The sequence below is a fragment of the Hydra viridissima genome, unplaced genomic scaffold, assembly GCF_058129835.1.
Source record: "Hydra viridissima isolate aposymbiotic clone 2 unplaced genomic scaffold, HvirCarnegie_v1 scaffold_8, whole genome shotgun sequence".
NCBI lineage: Eukaryota > Metazoa > Cnidaria > Hydrozoa > Anthoathecata > Hydridae > Hydra > Hydra viridissima.
Genome location: NW_028324307.1, coordinates 7,010,452 through 7,028,512, shown reverse-complemented (window position 1 = coordinate 7,028,512; position 18,061 = coordinate 7,010,452). Strand labels below are relative to the sequence as shown.

Genomic DNA, 18,061 nt, shown 5'->3' with positions numbered 1-18,061 from the left:
TAATGACACAATCATTTCTTAATTTTGTATATTCCGCAAATTAATGAAAAGGAGTGTAATGGTTATTCAATTAAAATTTTCTTTTGTCGAAGAAAAGATTCTTTAGTTCAATTAAAAGTTGGTATAAAAATTTAATTGCTATCTTTAGCCATTGATGAATTCGTCTTTGACGCCGATTATTAATGAAAAACTGTTTTATAAAAATTCGTTTGATTGAGTTCAAGTGTGAATTGCCGCTTCGGACTTTAAAAAGAAAGCACAAGCAATAATTTGAAACTAAATTGGGTCAAGAGATTTCATTTTTTAAGTTTTTAGAATCAGTGATGTATATACTTTCAATTCCAACAACTAAAATCTTTGGGAAACCTCGAAGTAGTTTTGACCCTACCCGATCAACTGTTACATTAAAATTGTTGGCCAGCAATCGGTTAGTATTGAGCAATGTGCCGTTTCAACATGGCGTAGGTATTCTTGTTTACTGTGTGTGATGGATGAATCTTGACAATTATTTTCGTAGACATTTTGAATTACCCAGTAAAAGCGTCATTGCAATCTGAAAGTTTTGAGTTTTTGTAAAATAAACTTCATTCAAAATGCTGTCAGTATTTTTTTCGCATTTCGCATTTATAATTTGTTTTAAATATTGGTTAAGGGGGTCATTCAACGCATTCAAAGATTATAAAAAAACCTTTTAAAATTTATAAAAAGCTATAAGAAAAATAACTTTATAATCTGTTTTCAATACCTTAAAGTTAAAAAGATGCTTCAAAAATAGCTTCAAAAATAGCTTGAAAAATTCAAAGTTTTCGAAAAATCATTTTGGTTACAAAGCGGTTCATTCACCGCTTTTTAACCAAAATGTTTTTTTGAAAACTTTGAATTTTTCAAGCTATTTTGAAAAATTCAAAGTTTTCAAGCTATTTTGAAAAATTCAAAGTTTTCAAAAAATCATTTTGGTTAAAAAGCGGTAATGCGTGAAGCATGTTTCCTGTGATCAATTAATTTGGACAATAAGATTTTCTATCATTCAAGATTTTTTTTTTAAAGAGTCATTCCTAGGTAAACTGAACATTATTGAATAGTTTAATTTAATTACTTTGACGATTTACAATGCGTTTGCATTGAATTTAATGGTACAATGTGTTTGATTTGAGTCACATGGTACAATGTGTTTGATTTGAGTCATATGGTACAATGTGTTTGCTTTGAATTTAATGGTACAATGTGTTTGATTTGAGTCACATGGTACAATGTGTTTGATTTGAGTCACATGGTACAATGTGTTTGATTTGAAATACATGATTTTATAAACACGTTAAAAATCAATTACATTGCACCTTGAATGGTTTAAGTTCAATGTGTTTACATTAAAATGTGTATGGTCAATATTAGTCACGATTTAAGTTGTTAACTCTCTAAAGACTAATTAGAAAATTGAAAAAAAAAAATTTGTAATATATATAAATATTAAACTTTTTATTGCAATATTATGACATAAGTTTTTATTTAAAATACGTTAAACTTAAATTCCAATCAAGAAAAACTTAAATCACAATCATTGACTTCTTTTTTTGAAGAACTTCTGAGAAGCAAGTTTCAGAGAAAAAAACTTTTGTGAAGGAAATTAAATATGGGTTATCAAATATTAGTGACAAGTTTAACGACGGCCAGAAAAATAAGTGTAAGAAACCAAAACATATTAATCATGCAAGTGAAAGAAACTTTAAGAATGTCTGCAAAGAGAGTTTCAAAAGTCTAATGGTACGCTAATGAATAATGGATGAAATTGTAATTACGCATTTTGATAGCAAAATAGTTAAAGCGTGCGCTCAAGAATGAACAACTTTTTAAATACACCTGTTCTCTCTCTCTCTCTCTCTCTCTCTCTCTCTCTCTCTTTCTCTCTCTCTCTCTCTCTCTCTCTCTCTCTTCTTTCTCTCACTCTCTCTAGTTTGCAGACATTTTGTGTGTAAATATTTAATCAAAAATGTTTCAAGGCAGTATAGACTAATCTGTAACCTTAATCAACAGATGTTTAAAAAGTTGCAGGATAAATTACTTATAGATTGAAATTAACAAGTTAAAGATAGTCAATATCAAAGCTGTTAAGTCTATTAGAGTTCTAGAAACAATTTATTTCCTCAGGGGATTAAAACTGAACCTTAAAGTTATTAGGCATTTTACCTATTCCCAAAGGAACAATTTAATAGGTTTAGATTTGACAAGTGTCTAATAAGGATGGAAAACCAAGATATTTGTGTGGTTTAGTAATCACTTTACTTTATAAGTCTTCAGTTCAAAAAAAGGTACAAAAAAAGAAACTTGCAATTATTTTAGGTGAGCAACACATTAATGCTGCAAAAAAAAAAAAAATTAAAACTTCTCGAATGTAATTATTAATTATATCACCAACACATTCACAAGATGCAAAGTCAGTATGAGCATGGTATGCATTTAGTTGTAGGGACGGCGTTTTGTACGAAAAAACAAATACTTGTTTTACTTACACTTTGTTGGGATATTTAAAAACAAAAATAATATGATTTTTATTAATTTTTACTCCATATGCAAGACTATGGAATTTGTTGATTTGTCTCTTTTTTATATGGTTTTTTGGGCAAAACTAATTTTCATGGTACGCGTTATTTTCATGGAATGCGCTACTTTCGGGATAAGCGTTGTTTTAAAATCTTTCTGTAAAAAAATCTTTTTTAACTCCCTCTGAAACATAGTACCAGTGAAGCAATACAAAAAGCAATTCAACGATGAGTTTAAAACAACTCCTAGTTTGACAAACTTAATACTTTTTGGTATCCCCTCCCAAGCGTTCATATGAGGTGTCTGCAAACTGTAATCCACGGTCCCAAAGCAGTGTGTGGTGCATTGCCATCCAATCAATATAAGGTACGAAATAGTGATGACGATGAGCGTGCGAGTCATTTGCTGTTCCCGTTTTTCCATCAACGTTATACCTATATGCAATAATTTTGTATAAGCATACTAATTAGTAACGACAGTGGCGTGAGAATGTTTGGGAACAATTTTTTTTTCTTTTTTAAAGTGTTCGATAAAATTGAAACTTTCACACAAAATAACTTGTTAGCAAAAAATTGTGCAAAAAAAACTTTACACTTAAGCTTTAAAAAAGCATATAGGATCAAACTACAAGTCATTCGGTCAAATGAAAATAGGTATGTGGTCCTGCACGCCAGAGATTAATTGCAAAGAATCAAAACAGCAAGTAAATTCTTAATCAGGCCAATTTTCAAAAAAAGTCCTTTCTGGCAATTTAAATGTTCTCACATAAATCAGTTAATTCCAATGATATATATTTACTAGATATCTAACTCACACTTCCGCAGTAAAGCAAATTTGCCAGCCTAGGTTTGTTTTGCCAGCCTGAAATGACGTAATGATAAATCAAAGCAAAGCAAAAATGTATTAATGCCAGTTTAAATAAAACGGCTGCCAGCATTAAAAACTTGCTTCACTTTTTCTTACGGAATTTTTGTGAAGATAGACATCTAGTTAATATATATCATTGGTTAATTCAAAACCAACAGTTAAATAGGATTTCTCTAAAATAATGATTAAAAACGGTCGGTAAAAAATACATATATTATTAATACGCTAATGTCAAGTAGTAAATGATTCCAATGGCAAACTAAACTAAGAATGAATTTCTAACTGATTATTTATAACTGTTAGTACCATGAATCGGAAACCAAAAACCAATCGCTGCTTACGCGCTATCACTATTTTCATTATTTGTAAATAGTCAATATAAACATCCTTATAAACGATTTTTTGGTGAACTTAAAATGAGTAATTTTTTTTGCACAAAATATTACTTTTATTTCATTATTATAATGATATATATATATATATATATATATATATATATATATATATATATATATATATATATATATATTCATATTATAACGAAAGTTTCGGTTGAACAAAGAGTAAAAATATATATATTAAAAAAAAACAAAAAAAAAATTTTTAGCGCAGAATGAAGAAAAAAAGCTACCTAAACATTTCTTTCTCATAAATCTTCCCATTTCTTTTTTTTGTGCAGCCATCTTTAAAAAGATGGCAAAATTCAAAACAGCAACTAACGTCCAAGGGATGGCAAAATGTCCGAGACAATGTATAAGAAACTTAAAAGTTAATTTTCCTGACATGCCATAATTTGCGATTGCGATATGCCATATGGTAGCATTTTTCTTTGGGATGTAGTTAAAAAAATGTGGTATATTAACAAGCGCAGAAAATAAAGTTAGCCCTATTATGCCACAGCATGTGCGATATGTCGTGTAATATGCTTTAAACTTTATTGGAAATGCAACAACCAAATATCTATTTAAAGTGATGCCAACCACAAGCCAATTTCCCCAAAGAAAAAAGAAGCAAAAAGTAGGAAAGCTTATCCAGCAATACACGACAGCATAAATATGAGTTTTTTTTACAGAAGCAAGCAAAGCAGGGAGACTTTCATTTATTACAAAACAAACTAAAAGACAGTTATCGCATATTCCTAACACAATGAGGTAAATGGCTGTTGATCTACTTCGCTTAAGCTTGGAATTGATTACTCTTTTCCAAACCGTAATTGCAATAATATTGCCAATTAGTCCGATAAAAGAAATGGAAATGCCAATAGGTGCGTCACAGTACCAGCCAATTGATTTATCCATCTGAAGCTATGATAGTAGAGATTTCAGATACATATCTAAACTAAAACTACAGTAATTTACTAAATTAGTCTGGGGTTTACTATTTTGGTAAAATTCACCAATTCTACTTATTAAGATTTACTGGCAACCTTCAAACGTGTCCAGCGCTTCCAACTGCTTCAAAGTTTAATTAAATAAGTATTTATAATGATTACGAACTCCAAACCTGCATTAATTAATTATTCATATTTGTAAATAAAGAAAAGATAAGGTAATTAAATACATTTGCGTCGTGTCGGATGAGAAAAACTGAGAGTGATGTAATTTCATTTGAAAACAACAGGAAGAAAGTTCAATATGGAAGCGGTAAACGCCTCCACATAGAATTTTACGCTACGCATTAAATTTTCAAAGTGTATACGCTATTTAGGTTGTGTTTTTATTATATCGGGATAAGTTTACAAGCTGTTTCAAGAACCTAATTATCTATAATGGATTTAGTAATCAGCATGTTTAGTCCTGATTCCATTACGCCGAAATCATAATTTTTTAAACTTCTTTGCTAACTTTTTACGTTTCTTAAAGGAAGAATAATTAATACAAAAAAGAAAAACTACAGAGCTGTTAAGTTGTGTAAGTTTTCTTCCTAGATTTTATTTTTGTAGGTAGATTTAAGAATTATCATAACATCTTTAATTACATAAAAATCTTGCCTAACATTTCATTCCGAAGTATTATCCGATAAAAGCCTTATCACTATCGATGGAATAATGAAAACGATAAAATAATGGTGCTGATGCCGCTCGTTTTTTAAAGTACTAAAAAAAAGTTTGAACAAGTTTTCGCCAGCTGCTAACAACAGTTTGCTTCACTGACGTTAGAAATAAATTTCGAATACAAGTATTTTAATATGTTGAGTAAAATAAACAACTTTATTATTCAAAAACATAACTAGATATCGGCATTAGGTCTTTCACGAATGATAACCAACTTCTTAATCAGCTTTTTAAGATAAATCGAACTTTCTGTAATTAATCAAAATTTTAAGCGTTTAAAACAATGTTTTTGGTGAAACAGGTTTTATATTCAAAAACAACACAAAAACAAACTGTTACAAAAATAAGATTAAATTGTTTAAATAATCAACGTAATTATTTCAATATTTAAATGACAATATTTATCTTTTATGCTGAAATTACAATGATACAAATGCACTTCTTAATGTTTCTTTATTAAACGTCTCTATTAAATATAAAATAGTGTTGCTTAGCTAAAATTTAGCTAAAAATTACTATCAGAGCAACAAATGTAGAAGCTATGCTTCTTGAGAAAAAGATAAATAAGATCACTAACTAGTCAATAAAACAGCCGAAAAACCTAATAAAAAAGACATTTTTAAAATAATAAATCAGAAACTTGTGATGTGTTTGTAAATGTGTTTTCTGCCCTTCGGAAATGAAACTCGAAGTACAAGTCACAACAAAAATGATCGATTGTATTGTTGTTGAGTTAAAGATGGAATGAAACAGAGTTATTAAATATTTATTCATGTTACTTTTCAAAATTCTTTTACTTTTCAAAAATAATAATGATTAAAATAAACAAGCCCTATTAGTGTTTTTACCTGCGCAGCAGATCAAACTATAATATTGTAAGGTTTGAGGTGTAGTAAATGTTAAACTCAAGGCCTAAATCAAAACATTTTAAAAAACTTTTAGTTGTTGTTGTTGCAGAATTTTAAATCGGTTTTTAGTGAAAGCATCTTTTCTTTTACTCTCTTTCCTTGTTAATTAGTTTCTCAACCAATTCAAGTTCCTTTCAAAAAACTTTTCACAAAAAGTGACAGAAATTTTCTTCTATATTCAAAACCATCACAAAAGGATGCTTGGATCTAAAAAATATAAAAATTAATCAGATAAAGATCACTCCAATTCTTTTTGCGATGTCAAATATGAAAGCTGTTGCAAAATATGGTGTTTGAAGAAAACAAACATTTCTTCTTCAAACACCATATTTTGCCACAGCTTGCCTCTGCTTTTCAACTATTCAATCAGAGAAACTGTTTTTTTAAAAACTAAGGGAGACTAAGTTAAAATGCACATTTTTAGAAAGTCATTTTTGATTCCCTAGAGAACCTAATTGAAAGTTTATATTTGAATTACTAGTTTAGTAAAGACATCTTAACAAGGTCTCTCAGAGCTGACATGAAATTAAAATTTTTTTGGTCAAAAAAAGGATATCGCCGATTTTACTTGGCGATGTCCATTTTTGAAGATGTTTTAGACAAATTTTATAAATTACACGAAGACAAGTAAAAAAAGAAAATATCGCAGAGAATATTTCTACGATTTTTTCCTGACCAAGAAAAACTTTAGAAAAAATTTCCTTACCTTTCAGCGTTTCCCCGAAATGCTCTTCATATCAAAAATTTTCTAGATTTTTCCAGTTATCTCTCTAGAATAATTGAATCAGACGAAGAAAATGAACTGAGTTTGCATCCCTCTAACTCTATTATCTAGTTACCTGGCATGTTGTTACCTGACATGTTGTTTACGTTTTTAGCATTATTTTTTCTATTTCCTATTTTAACTTTTTTTAATGAGTGTTTAAATTCAAATATTTTTTTTAACTTTTTTTAATGAGTGCTTAAATTCAAATATTTTTAAAACTTTTTTTAATGAGTGTTTAAATTCAAATATTTTTTTAACTTTTTTAAATGAGTGTTTAAATTCAAATATTTTTTTAACTTTTTTAAATGAGTGTTTAAAATCAAATATTTTTTTAACTTTTTTAAATGAGTGTTTAAATTCACATTTTTTACAAAAAAGTTAAGAAAAATAATCTTATCAAAAAAATTTATTACTGCCAAATTTACTTTTAGAAGAAGGATAAATCCTGATAACTAAAGTGTTTTAAAATGTTTTTAAGAAAGTAGCCCCTCTTTTTTTTCTTTTTCCTTTGCATTTCTTTTGTACCCAGTGATCTACATCATATATTTTCTTTTCTGTGTATGCCATGTTAATGTGCCCAACTTTTAAACTTAAATTCAAATTTAAAATGATTAATATTCACTCATGAGCTAGTTTAATAATTTTCTCACTGTTTTAGGTTACTTCATCATATGAACCTGAATCACGAAGCTGAAGATAATTAACTTTATCTCGCTAATACTCTATTAGCATTTCTATATGCTCATAGTCAAGAAGATCAAAAACAATAAATGACTGTGAGAAGAGAAAGCACTCCTTTCTCGAGCGAGATCAATAAAAGAAATGAAGATCTTGTCACTGGTGTAAATTTATTTTGCATGATTTTGTCGGTAAAAGAAGACTGTAAATAAGACTGTTAAGTTCTCCTTTTGTCCATGGAAAAAAAAGCTTTAGAGGAATGCAAAAAGAATCTGATTTCTCATTTATGCAATAAAGCTTGAAGATCTTTGCGGTGTTGGAACTGTTAATTATTCGTGTATGAGTATAGTTTTTGAAATAGAATCAGAAAGAAGAAGATGATATACGATTATCTCCTTACCAGTAACGAAAACAACAATCTGCGATATTTTTTTCTGTTAATTCAATTATCACTTTTTTGTTTCCAAAAGCAAAGCTAACAATATGTTGCATAAAGAATGGCGCGTTGTTATTTTTCTCGTATCTCACTCAATTTGTAATAATATCGATCAAAAAGTTTTTTTTAAATTCTCCTTTCTTTTTCTACAAGAAACGTCACTTTCATTATTTCAAATACCTTTTGTTATTCTTAAACACACAACTTTCTTACAATTTATCTAATGAAATTCTTTTCACTGCGAGCTTCAATTTGTCAATTAGCATTTTCTTCCATTGTACCTTATCCCAGATTATTTAGTTTATTTAGTTCCCTAAACAGGGTAAAGGCTTGAATAGTTTGGTGACAATGCTTTTTTGTCAATAACAGCTAGAAAAATATATGCGCACCATTTTTGGGAAAGGTTGTTGGTGTGCGTCATTGCACCATTTTGCTGAAAACATCCAAAGAGTTGCCGTATTTTCCAGCTAGGGTCGATTCCACAGCTACCGTAAATCGACACTTATCTTAGGTTTTCAAAATTCAAGAGAGATTTTGCAATAAGTTGTTAATTTTTTTTATATATGTTTTTTATGTATTTATGTACTTTTATGAATACAGCAGAAATATTAGATTCTCACTTAAAAATACTTTTTTCTTTAAGTAAAAATATTTAGAGAGTTCTAAAGCAAGCTCAGAAAATTTGAATGGTTTGCGTATAAGTTTATTTCTAAATTGAACTTAATTTGGTAAATTACACGAAAAAACAAGAATAATTTATGATATTAACAAAACCGCTCATTATTATAATTGCAGCATTTTTGAATGTACTATAAGTGTGAACTAAAAAAAATGTAATTCCTATACATATCGTATGTCCAATGAATGATCCATTTATGCCGTTCTACCGTAAAAATATGGCACGATAAAAAAAATAAGATGAAAAATGGTGGCTAAAAATAAAGACTTAATTATACTTAATCAAAGCAAAGTGGAAATCTATTTGACAATGGCGCATTGACCATGAAGGAAGGAAATAAACAAGGAAATGTAATAGCAGCTTTAAATTCGTTCGATCCTTCCACTGCAAATAATATCAAAAGTGGTTTTAAAAAGTCCGGAATTTTTCCATTTGATACTAATAGCGTTGGTTACACAAAAATTGTTCAAAGATGAGCTGTGCCAATTGCAACTGACGCTCCAACTACTTATTTAGAGCAGAAACTTTAAAATGTGACTTTATCAGCTTCTTCTCATATACTCTTTATTGAATCGTGTATCCAAGTATTTTAGAGCAGTTCAAACAAACTGACAATCACTTCGGTTGGAAAGGTGATCTTGAACAAGTATATCGTTTTTGAAAAAGAGTCTCATCTGAAACAAAAAACGAAACTGCATCTGATGACGTACAACAGATGAAAATTAATCACCAAGCTGTAATGTAGAAAATGGGCAAATTATAGCCGATGTGGAAATGTTGATTATAAGATTGCAGATTAAGCAAAACTAAAAACAGCTTTTTTCAGTTTAAAAACAACTGCAGAAATCGTAATACTTATTGAAAACGTTTTAAAATGACCAAAACAACCACTTCAAATGTCCAAGAGAAAAAAAGATTGTTCACCTTCGGTTTTGTCATCTGAAACGTAGCAGCAAATTCAAAACAAACACTTTACGAATGGATTTATCTTTCATTTAAAACCATGAGTAGAATGTAAATCAAGACAGCAATGCAGGTTTTAAGATTTTATGATAAGTGTCAACACGATACACGATAAGTGTGAAACACATGCAGTAAGACTAGAAAACTGTGTTTCAAAAGTTTGGCCAAAATTAGTACATGATTGATTTAAGTTTCTGGGTGAAAATAGTTTTAAGCAAACCCTTAACATATTATGTTTTTGGTTTTGAAAATTCGTTTTTAATGTTGTTGTACATTTTTTGTAATCTAACATATTAGAATAACTTTCGTTAAACTCACGACACGATTGTGGAAACGATTCTACTGAAAAAGTATTTTCGATATAAACTTCCTTTGTTTAAAATGGCTAATGGCGTTGTTTTTTCAAACCCAGCCGCGCCATAAATTTTTGCAGAGTGAAGATCATTTTTCAGTATTTGGAGAATCGAATCCTTTGATGTTAAAATCTCTCCGGCTAATATTCTGAGGAACCCGTTTATCTTCCTATTTAAATGACTTTTCACTTTGCGAATGTTTGATTTTTAGCATGGTCCGTGGTAGACCTTTGAAGGCGAGTTTTTGTCAATACTCTTCATCTAAAATCAAACAAATAAATTTTTTTGTAAAAATTGAAGATAAACTTTTGTGAAAAAAAAAAAAAAAAAAAATTAAAAGAAAGTTAATAATTTAAAAAAAAAACAACTGGATAACTTGCACAAAAATAGAGAAGAAATAAAAAGTCAAAAAAAAAAATTCTTTTTGTAATACTTGTATTTTTCTTCATTTAAAGGTAAAAAATTGACTGATTTTGTAACATTTCCTTAACTTTTATTGGTCATTCGCATTTAAGACAAAAAAATGCGCTCAATTTTCTTTAGACTGCATGATGAAGGTGGTTGAAGAAGAAGAAGAAAAAGTTATCTTGTAATTAATTGGATCTGAATCCAAGAAACTTAACATATTTTTAAACAGTTTTTTTCACACAAAAAGTAAAAAAACTATTTATTAGAAGGTTCAGTATATAAAAGTTCATTAAATAATTTTGGAAGCCCTCTTCTTTTTTGCTTACCAAATATAACCAGGTTAGCCACCATATTGTGGATTGTCCCTATGATAGATGAATCTAAATAATAAAAGTTAAGCAATAACATCCTGTTGTGGAACTGACCCGAGGCAAGAAAATAACCAATTAAAAGATAAAGAAGATCAATGAGCAGTGCGAAATTGGTTTCATTTTTACGAATCCACCCGCTTTCAATTTCCCTGAAAGTGCATTGAGTAAAGTGCGACATTGTGAAACAAAGCATTTGATGATTGTTGCTGTTGAAAATCTGTTCTGAAATGTTGGATTGTAGCTAGTTTAAAAATTAACTGTAACTGAATTTGTATTCAGATCAACTTTCAACATTTAAGTTAATCAGCTAAAGAAAGTTGTAGTGCAGGAAAACGAGGGAAAATATCGAGCGAAACTATCGGCGGAAACTATCGCCATTAGAATAAAACCAATGCTTACAAAGTGATTATATCTCCCCTGAGAATTATCTTGAAGCAAGCTATTCTGAGCTAGTAATTGTGTTGTTTTTTGTTTTTGTTTTGTTTTTATTTTCTTTCATTTTTTCATTTAATACTGGTACTTGCTTTTTTCATTTTCTACTTGACCATGTGTTACCGTATTTTTTTGTCTTTTTTCACTGAAAAAATGTAAGTTTTAACTTACTTTCAAGACTAAATAAAGTTTTGCTTTACTTAAAATAGAAGTTATCTGATCTTCTTATTGTATTTTTCATGAAAAAGTCTTTTTACTTGTCCTTTTTTACGAAATGTATCTATGAAAATGAATGTAGTGAATTCTTTAAAGATGTTTTTTGATTTATGATTGTTGAACTCAAACAATCAGTGTCATTAGGTGTGAAAGCCGTTCCTGAATTAACAGTGAGTTAAATTTTTACTTACTGGTTTTAATTTAAGGAGAATTGTTTAAATCAACGACACCAGTTTTTTCAATAAGCTCATTCCTATGAGTCTTCAAATACCTGACGCCTCTCTCTTTAACGCTTTCACGTTTTCAAGCATACTAAGTCGTAATAGTGTACAAATGTACCCATGGTAAAACCATTTTGGTTATGGAACAACATTTTACGATTTTATGAAACATCCAAATTCCCATCAATTCTAATACATTCATTAACTGATGGAATATAGTCTTATTAAAATCTAAAGTAAAGTATTTCACCTTGAATTTGTTTGAAGCTGTTGATGCTGAAATATTTTATAAGTGAAGCTTTAAAATTTATTGGGGAAATTTATTCAGTAAACAAAATCTTTATTTCATTATTATTTTGAATAAATTTAAATTCATCAACATACAAATTTTAATGAAAGTCTAGAAGTTTTTTTTGAGATTTTTAAAAGATTTTGGAGAAAAAAGAGAGAAAAGTAGATCAGGAAGAAGAAAGACAAAAAGAGAAGAAAGAGAAAAGAGAAAAAGAAGATTTGTAAAATAATAATGTAAGCGGACACTTTATCCATGAGTTCTAAAGGCTGTAAGGGAGATTTTTTTTCAAATAAAAATATTATCACTATCTGCATTATTAAAATATTATTCAAATATAAGATAAAAAAAAAGCCATTAATATTATTATTTTATATATTTCCATTTAAGAGAAAGTATATCGTTTTAATTTCTATTTTTGAATCTTTACGTAGATCTGTTAGAAATGAAACTCAAATTGTGATACTCTGTGACTTTATTTTACTATTGGCATAAACAGTTGTGGATTTTTTAACAACACGGAAACCAACCAAGTTTTTTCCCGGTCTGACACATATCAGTTCAGCATTTAGGCGGAAAAACTTGTATTAAAAATCAGAAATTTCAGTTGTGTTTTATGTAATTACCAAAGTATGATCGATTTTTCACTCGTCAGCCACACGAACTCATATCTTAAAAAATCCAACTAACAAATAATGTCCTGAAGGGTCGGGCTGGCTAGAAAAAACGGCCCGGGAAATTTTGGTCACGGCGGCCCACTTCATTGTATGTTGCATATATTTCATATGTATATATACATATATATATATATATAGGGGCGCCTAGAGCCTTCACGCCGCCCATGACAGCGACTATGACTAACGCCCTTATTTCTCTAAATTTACCTATATTATATTTGTAAAGGAATTTTATTTTTATGTGCATTATTGTTTATTATTATTTAAAGTATAAAATAAAAAATTTAAACTTCCCAGCCTAAATATTGATAAAAGTAAATATTTCTAAAACACTGCTGTAAGTTGGAGTCTAGAAATAGTAGACAAAATCGCTATTCAATATTGACTAGTGTAGCAACTTTTTCATCGTTTGACTAATCGATGCCAAGACATCAATTATTGCATCGTTATTAATTCTCGGAAGAAGGTCTTTTTCACAAGACATCAGCATGAATGACTGTAAACTTGACTGGCTCATCAAATTTCTTAATCTGTTCAAAATATATTTCAATTTCGAAAATGACCTTTCACAAGCAACTTGTGATGAGGATAATGTCAGCACAAATTTGTAAGCCAGAAACAAATTTGAATACGCAAGACTATGGAAGTTAAACTTCTGGAGGATAAAGTAACAAAAAGCGATACATTTTTTGCAAGATTTGCATTTATTTCTGTGGCTGTCACTGTTTTCCACTTCTGGGATTGTAAAGACAGTTTCAGATTCTTCGGGTTTATATTGTTACATGTTGTCCGAGACAGAGTCAGATACTTCCGTGTCAAATATCAAATTCATCTTCAAGAGTTATTTAGAAAATTTCCGGTTTCCTTGCGAAGTCCGATGATTCCGTTTGAAGCTGATCTTTTGTTACACTAGCATCAAACTTTCTGAGCAACCCACTCAGATGCTGCAATGCAGCACTAGGCATTTTTTTCTAAATTTCTGCAAAATTTCTTGGATCTAATTAATATAAATCAGCATATTAAATACCATGCTCTGAGAATCTCTGTTTTAAACTACTGATTACTTGATCCATTACCATGTTGTGAACATTGATACGAAATTTATCTTTTGCACTTTCAAGTAGTTAATTTGCTCTAATTTTTTTCTCTTTCAAACCAGTCTGAACTTCAATGTCGAGATTCCTTTTTCCCAGTTCACTGTTCTCAAGTTCTGAAAAATGTGTAGCTGCTTGAAAAATGGAATCAAAATTTCTATCTACTTTTCTTAACTCATTAATACTATCTTGAACCATATTATAGCCTCGTAGTATATCCTTTCCAGTTGTTTGCAAATATTCAGGTAATGATGTTGCGTGCTCAAATACTTTTAAAAACAATTTTGCCGTCAAAATGAATTAATAACTTGTCAATGAATCTAAAAGAGCTTTCGCTCTGTAACGGACGTCATTATTGAATTTGATTGATGTAGAAATATCATGAAATGTTTGTAACATGTCAATGTACAAAAAATCAATAACTTGTGTTTCTTGATCGGAGGTTTTGAGGAAGAAAGAAATTTCCGAATACCTTAGTAAGAGCTCTGTGTTTCCCCCACTAACGAGTTTCACCGATTACAGATATATATTTCAAGTTGCTGAATTCACGCCAAATATTGAAGCGTAAATATGATTCCCGTAAAAATACTGCACATGTGTTCAAAACACCAAATAAGGTTGCAAATTCAACAGCTTTTTTAGTAACATCACCCATTACCAAATTTAAAACATGGGCATAACACCAAACATGAATCTGACCTGGGGAAACTATATTTAACCAGGTATTGAATCCATTGTATTGACCTTGCATATTAGAGGCTCCATCGGTTGCATTGCCAATACATTTACTTACATCAATGCCTACCTTTTCAAAAACGCCACAAACCAAACCACACATTCCTTTTCCAGTTGTTGATGTGCAATTGACTATCGATATTACACGTTTATGTACAGATTCGGTTACATATCGGATCACAATAGAACACTGATCCGGTACATTAATATCTTGTGTGGTATCAATTTGAACACTAAACATACCGGCTTCTCTAATCTCTTCCACAATCATGCTCGTCAAAGATGTTGTTATTGCATCAATGACTTTATTAACAGTCGTTTTTGACAGAAAAGTGACCAAGTCGCCACGACCTGTTCTGTTGCCAACTGAATCATGCCGGGATTTGCTTTTTTGAACCACCTCTTTGATATGTGCTTCCAACAACGGATCAAATTTGCCAATTAGCAAAAGAATCTCTAAAAAATTCCCATGATCCCACACTGTCATCAAGCAATGTGTACCAATGTGTACTGCACCTCTGTAGCTAAGTCCACGCTTAAAAATAATTTTTAAAGTTTCTATAATTCTTTCTAAAATTAAACGATTCTTTTTAACCTTTTCACCATGTTGGCGCGTATAAATACTTATAATATCTTTGGAATTAATTTTTAAAACATATGACTCTGTGCAGGCTGCATGGAAGTGCACTTCTTTCATGTTCTGATATTCTTTGATAAATATGCTTGGAATTTGCAATGTTATATCCACTAATGAACGTTGATTGATCTGAAGGTTTGCTAAATGCCAGACAAAAAGAAAAAAATAACTTTTGTGTGTTTTTTTCAAAGGTCAGCCACTGACGAGGTTTATTATTTCTGAAATAAACGCTCTGGTAATTAATTTTACCGTTTAGATCAAAATTGTTTTGCTTCGGATGAAATTTAAAAAATGATTTCAAAATGTCTGCTTGTGGTTTCGAAAAATAATAATAATTGTTTTTAGTTTCTTCACTTGGCTCGCATTGATTACTGTTCAATTTATATTGAGTGTCAGAGTTAGGATAAGAGGTTGCATTGTCTTCAAAACTATCTGCCGTTTGAAATTTAGAACCATGTGCATCTGCCTCATTAGGTGATAATAATACCACATCAGCGGGATTGCAAATTGGATGGAGATCAGTTATTATTTCTGTTGTTGCTGCATCAGCCATATTGATATTAACAATTGAGTAAGTACTAAAAGATGTTGCAACATGTTCATTAACTTTTTACATTTCTGGCCATCGTTCTCTAAAAGTGCTTTCTTTCTTATTCGTTCTTTCTCAGCACTTCCTTTTCGTTTATTCATTTTCTATGGGGTTGAGTATGTATGCCGGAAATAAACTAAAATAATTTGAAATTTTATTTAAATTGTTATACACATATCTCTACCACAACATGTTCATCTCTACTGCAACATATTAATCTCTACCCCAGCATATTAATCTCTACCCCAGCATATTAATCTCTACCCCAGCATATTAATCTCTACACCAGCATATTGAACTCTGAATTTGCAAAAGAAAATCTTAATAAAATAGTCATTTAAGTAAATGCATGATACTTTAGTTATCAGTTTCATTTGCACCACCTATAAGGCTGTAATAAATCCAATTCTGGCAAAAATGTCAGTATAAAAACTCTACCAAATTTATTAGATCGCAAGATTAATCCCTTGAAAGAATATTCATCCTTTTTCTGGATTTTACATTCTTTCTTTTTATAAGCTCTGTTTCTCTTTTTTAGATGCTGTTACTAAACAACCATCGCTGAGGTTTGGATCAAAATGACAACGCTATCAGAGCACGATAACTGATGCAATAACGATGGAGGGTAGTGAAGCGGTGAAAAATGAAAAGCTGTTGCTAAGCTTAGTCGAAATTATTTACATACCATAGTAAAAGATTTTGACCACTTTACAAACTTTTTGTCAAAATTTTAGTAATGGATTAGTTATTTTAAAACATTTATAATTCAAAGCGAATCACAATGTGGTAGAAGAAACATTTTAAACTATTTCTAATTTCATCACTACAAGCCGACGGCCAAAGTAAATTCAAATTACTTCGGCTGTTGGATCTTACGGATTGAAGTGGATAAAAAAAACGTCTAATAAAATGTATCATTAAATTTGTTCTTTAAAAAACCAAACATAAAGAAATGAATTTTAGAAAACAAGTGGTTTCTAAGTTCATATCTTCCTAACACAAAATCGCATACATATTATTTATTATTATTATTTGACTAAATAAAGTTTCGGTAAATTTTTAGTCATAAAAATTACCATAAGATTAAAAATGTAAAAAGATTCCCTTTTTCCCCTCTTTTCAAGTTCACTCTACACACAGATAATTAAGATAAAAATTATTTTTGCTGGTTTTGCTACCACAATCCAGTGATGGTCAGTTTTAATGCATGCAAGTAAACATCCAACTTATGTTACATCAGTTTTATTATTTAGGAGACTAATTGCATCAAACCAAAGAAACTCAACATTCGAAAAGTAACAGTTAGGTGCCATTCAACAAATTTGGTGTTTCAGTCTGTTATTACAATTGAAACTCAAATTTCTCTATTTTTCTGCCACTTTTTGAGATCAACAAAGTAAATATAAAAATTAAATTTTTATGGTGGTTTCCTAGGAAATTTTGAATTGTCGTCAACTTCCTTTAACATTTTATCGCCCCATACGACGTGATTTCATCACATCTGTGTCGATGTTATCTGCTCATACCTTTTAATATATCAACCTTTCATACATAATCGGATTCTCATACCCTTTAACATTTCTTTGTATCACACCAAAAAACTTATATTACAACAAAAAACAACTACTTCAAATATTTTTTATATATTTCTATATCTATAACCTTGAATTTGATTTGATTTATATATGAATTTGATTTATATTGAGCAAAAGCTTTCGTTAAAAAATAATGGGTAGGAAATGAAAACAAAAAAGAAAATAGTGCGGAAATATTCTTCTCTTGAGCGCAAAACTGAAGCTGATCCAACAGAGGTCATCCCTACTAAATGATTTTCATTAAAAAGCTTTTTACCAACTTGAAATCAAGTTTAATAAATGTCTCAAAGTAACTACAAAATGTTTTAAAGTCAATCTAGCATTTTGCTTCCGTATTGCCATTTCTAAACAGCCAAAACTTGCGCTCAAGTAGTTCATCATTTAACTGAAAGTCACTTATGTTAACTAAGTAAAAAAATGGTAGTAAGTAAAAATAAAAGTCAGATGAATTATGAAGAAAATCCTTTCAGAACCAAAATATTTCTAAACCCTAAATAGTTTTTTGAAGATTTTTGAAATCTAACTTTAAAGCACTTCATAAGTTCTTTTCGAAACT

At 29.9% G+C, this 18,061-nt stretch overlaps 1 protein-coding gene and 1 long non-coding RNA gene across 4 annotated transcripts in view; both read right to left on the bottom strand.

Annotated features, from left to right (window-relative positions):
- LOC149884792 (uncharacterized) overlaps positions 1-18,061 on the bottom strand; it is a 97,437-nt gene that overhangs the window by 22,716 nt on the left and 56,660 nt on the right. The window lies entirely within an intron of this gene.
- Positions 2,498-7,213, bottom strand: LOC149884796 (FMRFamide receptor-like). Of its 3 annotated transcripts, none has more exons than XM_090096173.1 (4): positions 7,073-7,213; positions 6,307-6,573; positions 4,037-4,743; positions 2,498-2,972 (listed from the first exon to the last, which is right to left on the bottom strand). In XM_090096173.1, exons 3-4 carry the CDS (start codon positions 4,701-4,703, stop codon positions 2,602-2,604), a joined length of 1,038 nt encoding a protein of 345 aa, XP_089952299.1. In that variant the 5' UTR covers positions 4,704-4,743; positions 6,307-6,573; positions 7,073-7,213; the 3' UTR covers positions 2,498-2,601. The 3 variants fall into 3 exon arrangements, with proteins under 3 accessions (XP_089952299.1, XP_089952300.1, XP_089952301.1); XM_090096174.1 differs by having other exon boundaries at positions 4,037-4,738; XM_090096175.1 differs by lacking the exons at positions 6,307-6,573; positions 7,073-7,213 and adding an exon at positions 4,832-4,870 and having other exon boundaries at positions 4,037-4,738.